The following is an 8955-nucleotide window of genomic DNA, read 5'->3' as shown; positions in this document are numbered from 1 at the left end:
ACCTGATGATGACAAAACCTTGTCGAAACGTTGTACATTTGCTGTTATGTTAAACTCACATTAAGGTTTTTCTTCATTACCCATTCAAGCCGTCTCCAGCCATTATTAGACTATTGGATAATTTCATCGTAAATGTGTTTATCTTAAATCTCTCCTCTCATAAATAAATTGTATTGTCTCTTTGAGACTTTATATCTCATAATAATAAATATTTTCCATCTTCTCTTAGAATACAAAAAAAAGCTTTTACGAAATATAATCAATAATTATTATCTTAGGACCTTTTGACACCTAACCAAGGAACTATATACAATACAGACTGGAACAACACTTTACAACAACTACTAAAACTTAATTCAAGTACATAGGAATCAAACGGGAATCTATACAGAAATGAAAACGTCACAATATTTACATGATAAAACAATAAATGGCCACTCAATTTTTTTCATGTAGTTGTCGGACCAATGACAAGGAGAGGTGATACTATATACTTTTATATTTTTTTAAAGTCGCTTAATGCAAAACGTTAAACCTTTATGATTTTAATTCAGGTGTTCCGTCAAAAAGTATCTTACCTTGTGACCTGATAATGAATTATGTAGTTTATTGTAAATAAATAAATACATGAAATCGTTATATATTTCGATATCGTTTTATATCCTTTACAGGTACGAACTTAAAGAGACGCAGTTTGCAGATTCAAAATCGTCTCACCTACTCATTAACAACCCTGATAGAAGTGATTCAGGGATGTTCAGCTGTTTAGCTTCAAATGCTTTTGGACACGATGAAACAAATTTGCAACTTATTGTGCAAGGTAAGTATAGGTTGTCTTTAGTTACACATTATGTACCTATTATGTTGAACAAGTATGAATTCGTAGATCCCTCCCCCATGTAAGAACACTAATAAACTTTTGTGAACAGTATTTATTCAACATAAAGAACTATAAAGAAGCATTTCTTAATAAAACGGTTGATTATTCATTAAAAAAAATCCTGTTAGACTGCAGAAGGTTTTTCTTCCATATTTTTATCATTTTTTCTTTATGTATTTGAAGTCAGAAGTGTGTAAAAATCGTTTCAGGTCTAGCTTTTGATTGCCTCAAGTCACTTCAAAGGAGAACTTTCCTTCAATATCAGAATTCGTTAGCTGAATTGAAATATGACAGTCAAAAGTCGACTGAAAAAAATATTTATAAAAACTAAAGTAATGACATCGAACGTTGAAAACTGGTGAAACATTGAAAATGAGTAGGCCTAATAATGATGATGAAAATCACGCTGCACTGCAGACTTTGTTTTCCACATTACTTTTAATTTCCTACTCTAACTGTAGAACTATTTTTGTTATATACGGAACGCCGACAATGGTTGCTATAGATCTGTTCATATTCTTTGTTGAACGATGACGACAGTGAAAAATATCTTGTTTATGTTCTATGTTGAACAATAGAAAAAGAACTGCTCATATCGTATGTTGTGTTATGACAGCAGTAACGAGAAGACTGCTGGCGTTGAATGTGAACAATAATAACTAAAAAGCAAGCTATTTTTTTATATTGAACGATAGTAAATGTTAATGAAGAACTGTTTATTTTCTATATGAGATGATCTGAGCATAGAATAAAGGATTGTTTCTTAACAACAAGTAAAATACTATTTCTGTGCTATACTGAACAATAATAACAGTGAATAAACGATATATTTCAACAGTAAATTAGATAACTCTTTTTCAATAGTAATTAAAAAACTGATTGTTATTTTACTGAATGATTTTGTCGGATGTTGAAAGCCTGTTTGTATTCTACATTGAGCTATGACAACAGTAATGTAGCGATATGATATATTTATTCTGATTCTATACTAAGTAAAAAATGCAATTAGAATTTAATGATAATAACAATGATAAGTTCAACAATCATTGTATAATTTAACATGACTAGCATTAAATATCCACACTCCAGTTCAAAGCCCTTACCTCCCTCATGTTTCACAAAGGCTGTTACGTAATTCTGAAGTTATCTCCATGGGCTCTTATCCGAAAATTTAGCCCGTTAGAATACTCGCCTTGAGAACTTTGCCACGTTTAATCCCTAAAGCTTTTGAGTGGGATACAAAACTTAATCTGATATCAGGTTCGGATTCAGCGACCGTGCAAACCTGCCCCTAGACCACTCTTTCATGCCTGAGAAACTTTTGGGCGCGTTTTAGCCCTCCTTGATAGGGAAGGGCTACACCATGCACATAACGACACTTCTTAAGTCACTCCAATTCTGGCTGCCGAGATCAATCCTGCAATCTCCACACTGTGGGAAGAATTTTGAGACAAACAAATTCACAAACATACAAAATAAATTAATTCATATAATATTCTTCACTTAGTTACCATAGCAATTTTAAAACTAGCCACTTTATTAGGACATCACTTGATATAGAGTTGTACCACTTTTCTCCACGAAAATAATCTTAGTGATAAAAGTTGTCTTGTTCGATTGTTGTCGAGTCTTCCAGAAGTATGCCTGCAATTGGCACACAAACGTTGGCAAAGAATTACAGTAGTAAGTGCGAATTTTCAATTCTTTTGAAAAATTCGCAATCGTATTAAGCTCCAATATTTGTGCTGACTAAATAAGATGACTTACTCATGTTCATACTTTTCAAATCATCTTCATTTAACACGGAATGGTGGATTATTTAATTATAATCTTGGAAGAGTCTTTACCCATTAGGAAGAAAATATAACATCGATGGTTATACTTGTTCTGCAACAATACTCAGGCACACTCTGGCTGGCATTTACCCTTCTTAAGGATTTAAAAGGACTCAACTCCTCTCACTAGGCCCCTCTTACATACACACACCATTACGTTCATCGCCGGCAGTTTCTGAACAACTCAAGCATTATTAAGTGGCTGTGGATTTTCCTCACATTTTCACCCAACCATCAGTATAGTAAAGAGTGGAATGTAACACATTACACCAATCACACGCTTCAGCTGATTCATTCTCCACAGTTTGCGCTTTAAACACAACTGAAGCGGTGCGTTTTTGTTTGTTTGTTCCATGAGAGAAAACCAGTTTTCAGACTGACTGTCAGCTGTCACATAACACTATAATGTCCAATGTATTATATCTTAAAATAGTCAAATCCTGCACTTTACAATCCTGCTTATTATTCTTTTTTTCCTACGTCCAGCCACGTGTGATTGGCGACTACATATTTTTTCTAGTAACATACATACTTCTTGATTTCCAGTAGAAATAGATTCTAATAATATATGCATTTGATTATTTTGCAGACTATCCACGACAATACAGCATCATTGCTTTTATGAGGATTAAACAATCACCCGACATATCAATCACGTTATAGTATTCTTTAGATATATGGTAGCCAGTCGGTGTAGCATCATACGAATGTATTCGATAATCATGCGCAACTCTAACAAAAATAGAGACTTACAATTTGAATGAGCACACAGCAAGAGTGAAACAATTGGAATGAGTTGAAAAAGGTTAAGAAAAATGTTGAATTCTACTTTACATTCTTTTTAATAAATGTACATAGGCAAACAGAATTTAACTGATAATATTTAGTGTTCACAATGGATATAAGACACTGAGTATTTTTTCTCAGAATTCCAAATCAATATTGAAATGTGATCTAGTAATTTTTGAGCAATAAATATACTGAAACATAGAAACATTTTAATTATAAGTTCCTGGCATATTTGAAAAAAATGTTTAACGCTTAGCGAATTATAGAGCTAGAACGCATACATATCAAAGAACAAATATATCTCGAGTCTAGAAAAATACTTATAATTTGAAAAATGTAAACACTATACATATTTCACAATAGTTAGCTTGCCTAAAGAAGCTTTAATCCTTTGCTGGGTTAAGATAATCCATTCTCTAACCTTTAAATTTAATACACTTAATTATCGTAGTGTGTTTTCTTTTTCATTCCAAAAGTAGTTTGGGGAATATCTCTCAATGTAATTGTTCTGCATTAATAAACCTGAGTTACCTGAATTTCGCGCAAAGCTACACAAGGGATATCTGCGCTGGCCGTCCCTGATTTAGTAGTGAAAGACTAGAGGCAACGCAACTAGTTATCACCACCCACCGCTAATTCTTGGGCTACTCTTTTACCAACGAATAATGGAATTGACCGTCACATTATAACGCCCCTCGGCTGAAAGGATGAGCATGTTTGATGGGACGGGGATTCGAACATGCGACCCTCAGATTATGAGTCAAGCGTCCTAACCACTTGGCCATTCCGGGCCTTTGATTTACTTAGTTGATTGTGATGATTTGTGTGTTTACCTTTTCTTTATTATAAGGAAACCTTGACGGAACTCAATTTCATTTTAATATAAATATTTTAGTATGAGGCACAAAACAAATTTGGTGAAATTATATTCCTAAGTCCATTGTACGAGCAGATGAAAAAATTGCTCTAATGCATATGTTCCTCACATTGGCTAATGAGTCAGGACTTTCGGTTTTTTTTCTAAATTTGATAAGTTGTTTTCTTCTAGAAATCTACTTTTCTTACTCTAGCCTCTTTTTTATGATTATGTTTCATCTATTTTTCAGCAATACATATTTAGGATACTATGTAAACAGATTTTTTTTGCTTTAAGATGAATTGTGATTTTTATTAAAATGATAAAAATTATGTGATGACAAGGGAACTTAGATTTCAGTGCCGTAAAATATAAGAATTTGCATCAACATTGTACGTTTTCCTGGGTCTGCATATTCAATTTCTGTCCGGAATATTGTGTTTTTAGACTTCCATTCAAGTATCTAGTTTTTCTTTTTAGTTGTGATAAGAAATCCAATTAAATTGTCTTTTTTAACTTTTTTTTAAATCACCCAAATCCAATTTAATGAACAGAGGTTTTTAAGAAACTTCAAGCAACTAAATAAGATTAAAAATGGCAGTAAAGTAGTGACCAAATATATTATAAAATTAATAAAGTGTGTAAGTACTAATTGACACAAGAGACTCAAGACAAAGTATTTTTAAGTAAAATTTAATTGTTTAATTGTGTGAAGCTCTTTTGTTTTACTTCACTTTGTTCAGTTACTCACCATCATGTCACCTAGTGGTTAGCATGGCGAATTATAAATCCGATTATCCACGGTTTGCGTCCCGTTGCTGAAACATATTGCAACGTTCTCAATTTGGAGTCTTGAGTGTACTATAAGAATGACGATCAAATCCCATTAACTTATTATAGTTTGTAGTAGGTGCTACTGGCTAGTCTAGTATATCAGTTCAAAATTAGGGGCGACTAGCGACTATTCCGATCTTTTTGATAAACGGAAAGTCTTATTCATTGTGTATTTAGCTATATTGGCTAGGTGGTTAAAGCGCTTGACTCCCGATCTGAGGGTCGTGGATTCGACTCCGGCTCACCAAACTGATCCTCCATGCTTAGAAAGAAAACATTACGTACAATTTACTCATCTTTGCTTTCGTACTTTTGTTTTTAAAAACCTTTCAAGATTCAAGTTTGTTAGTTATGTTTATAAAAAAGTATCATATATACTACCATTTCATTATTTCCGTTTACACATGTATTTATATGAAATGACTCTTTTAAATCAGTCCAGGACATCAACAATACATCAGAAAAACTGAAAAAATGTTAAATGTTCCAGGACTTCTCAAGCATTTTATTTGTATTGAAATATATTTAAAATGAGGACAAATAGATTTTATGGAAAAATTAATGTTCTTTTAAATATTTTTAAAGTATAATTTCTTCGAAAAACAAGACAAAACTTGGAAGCAATTTAATATATACATAATAGTATTTTTCTACGTGAAAAAAATTGCATTTTTTTATAACTTTACGCAGTTTTTCCACTTAGATACTGACGCACCAGGACAATACTCCCCAGTCATCAGTAATTCCCGTCTTCATGTTTATGATAATGGAACCCTTATTATCTACAAGTCACAGAAGAATGATGCAGGGTTCTATTTATGCGAAGCAAACAATGGTGTGACACCTTCGGTTAGCAAGGTTATCCGATTAGATGTCAATGGTCAGTATTGAAAACAGCAGTCTAACTGTAAAATTTTTCAATTATTATTAGTAATTCAACAACATTTGTCAGTGTTTGGTAATTTATTTTGAACTGGTTAGAAAGTATATACTTATCCCATAGCGTAATTACAGCTTACAGCTATATATATTCAGTAAAATTTGCTTTGACGTCATAACTATAAAATTCAGTGTCATTACATTGTTTTAATGTGCTAATGAACTTCGGGAATATTTTTATGGCGCAAAATATATTAGGGCAGTTTAATAGTTAAGTTAACAAAAAAAAGATAACTTCTAAATTGTTAACTCGTACACAATAGTATAACAAAATTGTGACAGAATGTGGCGATAACTAAACACTGTGTCTTTAATTAAAATATTTTCGGAGGAGCAAAATGTTGTGTAGATCAATAAGTAAAATCTCACTCTTCTCACATTCCAAGTTAGTTATGGTTTATATCTTTTATATTATATATTATATATCTTTCGCATTAAAAAAAATCATGAGTTTCATGATAAACATCAGTAAAATGTTTATTTTTCATTTTAGAGCCTCCAGCTTTCAAATCCCGTTTCCAAGTGGAAACTGCCCGAAAAGGTCTTCGGGCAAGGTTAGGATGTGAGGCGAAAGGAGACAACCCTATGACAATTTTGTGGCTTAAAGATAAACAACGGCTAGATATTAGAGAATTGGAAAGGTCTGTAAATAAGAATAAATTATGTGGCAATCATCTGAAATTAAATTAAGATGTTATTTTGAAATCGATAGTACTATGGGAAGACATACAATTTTATTTTCTAATACTATTTTGTTGGTAGGTGGAAAGATTTAAGAATGTACTGTTTGTGTTGTTCGTGTAGGTTTAACTTTCTAAATGTACAACATTTGCTAGCTACTGGTTTATTGGTGAACTCCGGACAAATATAGTTTTATCTATGAACAGTTTATCTTAATGACGCCACCGCTGCAGAAGATGAAATATACAATACGTGTCTTACCAATGTTTGGGAATTTTTAATCATTTGTAATTGAATGTTTTGGACAAAAAGTAGCCATTATCGCATCTTCTTACATTTTATGCTTGCGATTACATAATTTCAGAATGATATTTATCTTAACGTATTCTCATAACAATTATACACTGATGTTCCACTTTATAAGAATTTCCATATATTTTTACACGAGATCACTGTTTTTACGCACCATTATCCCAAGGTTTGCATTTACAGACTTCATAAGATTCTGAAAAGTGTTTTCTTTGATTGTCTCCCTTCAGTCTGGTGGAAACAGACTGTGATAGCACATGTTTTTAAGCAGCTTGTCAAAGAAATGTTCTCTGTTAACGACGCTCCTACAAAATAGACTTTTACTATTAAGCCCATTTGATATTCAACAAGATTTCTACTCATACCCATACCTTCTCTGTTCTTGAACAGCCATTATTCAAATACTCTCGAATTGAATCCTCATAAATCTGCCAATATGACATAAATCAGGTAAATCCTGAATACATACAGGGAGAAAATAAAAGAGATAGAAAAAAAAAGAAAACACCAAGCCACCACAAAACAGAATAGTGGACCAATGCTCACTTGATGGGTTACAGGATTAAAATAATTCCGCAAATTACGTTTTGGTATTCCAAAGAAAAAAGAGCTATGTACAGGTAAGTATAGCTGCATTCAAGAAAAAGGTTTAAGAGTGTCTTACTTTTCTTAATCAAGTTTTGTTAGCATCCAATTACTATATGTACACACACGGACCTTTACTAAAGATGATAATGTTTTGAGATCTAGAAGAAATTGTCAGCATTGTGAGAGCGACATCAGCCAGTTTCATTTATTTGATATTCTAAAGATTCCTGCTACTGAAGAAACATGCCGTACACAATATAATTACCCTTGCTGGCTAAATATAGACCAGCATTTTATTCCTAGATCACTGTATCAAGATCCGGTTTTATCGCAAAAACATTTACATTTCTATCATAGAACATCATTAGAATCTATCTTTGATGAAATAATATACCACGTTTCAAGTTACATGCTTCTTGTAAAATAAAATGCTGCAATTGATATATATATATAAAGAATACATCAAGAAATGATTAACAATGGAGATCTTGTAATAACATATGAAACATTAATTAGTAGAACATTAACACTAAAGTTTACGAAGCACATAATAGAATAATTGATTATTATACAATAACATATAGCATTCAAAATGTGGGCTAGAACACAATCATTTAATGACACCGGAAGTAAGTGTATTATAATTGCTCATTACCTTTGACTGTAGGAAGATTCTACCTAAGGATAACTGAATTATCTGGCGTCCTAGATTCAACGGTGTTATAGCATTTCCCCATATCATCTGTTGGTAGGCTCTTTGAATTAGATGCAAATTAAACTGATTTCTGTTGAAGGTAGGTTTTTCCATGTTAGTTTTCTTGTTTGCTTTTTACATCTGAGTGCATTCGGTAAAATACAGCCTGCCCTTCCATACGCAACTTACATAAATTTCATGACAAGTATGTTATCATTCTTTGACACAGAAAACAATGTCATCCCTACTATCTTGTTTGCATTGGTTTTGAAGGATTGATATTAGCCATCCCTACATTTACTTCCTTTTTTGAAAAGTTTTCTATTTGCTTGTTTTTTTAATGAGGTGTTTCAATAGACATGGAAAGGTTGTATTTATAACCAGGTTGTAAATGCAATGAGGTTCCAACTGTAATATTTATTGTTTATCTAAAATGGAAACAAATATTTGTAAAAAAGCTAACTTCAAGGAGTAATGATAACATCGTTTACACTAGAGTTGTGATTCTTTTAATTATTCCTAGTTATTAATAATACTTATAAAATCGGAT

At 32.3% G+C, this 8955-nt stretch overlaps 1 protein-coding gene across 1 annotated transcript in view; it reads left to right on the top strand.

The window, feature by feature from the left end:
- The window catches only part of LOC106468317 (Down syndrome cell adhesion molecule-like protein Dscam2), a 109042-nt gene that overhangs the window by 64107 nt on the left and 35980 nt on the right, over positions 1-8955 (top strand). The window contains exons 12-14 of the mRNA XM_022399003.1: positions 5898-6074; positions 6627-6774; positions 7354-7370. Of these exons, the coding sequence (XP_022254711.1) occupies positions 5898-6074; positions 6627-6774; positions 7354-7370 (342 nt within the window). The remainder of the gene's footprint in view (positions 1-5897; positions 6075-6626; positions 6775-7353; positions 7371-8955) is intronic.

Source organism: Limulus polyphemus, unplaced genomic scaffold (assembly GCF_000517525.1).
Source record: "Limulus polyphemus unplaced genomic scaffold, Limulus_polyphemus-2.1.2 Scaffold3, whole genome shotgun sequence".
In the NCBI taxonomy this organism is placed as follows: domain Eukaryota; kingdom Metazoa; phylum Arthropoda; class Merostomata; order Xiphosura; family Limulidae; genus Limulus; species Limulus polyphemus.
The sequence above is the reverse complement of the archived record's forward strand: the minus strand, read 5'-3'. Positions and strand labels throughout refer to the sequence as shown.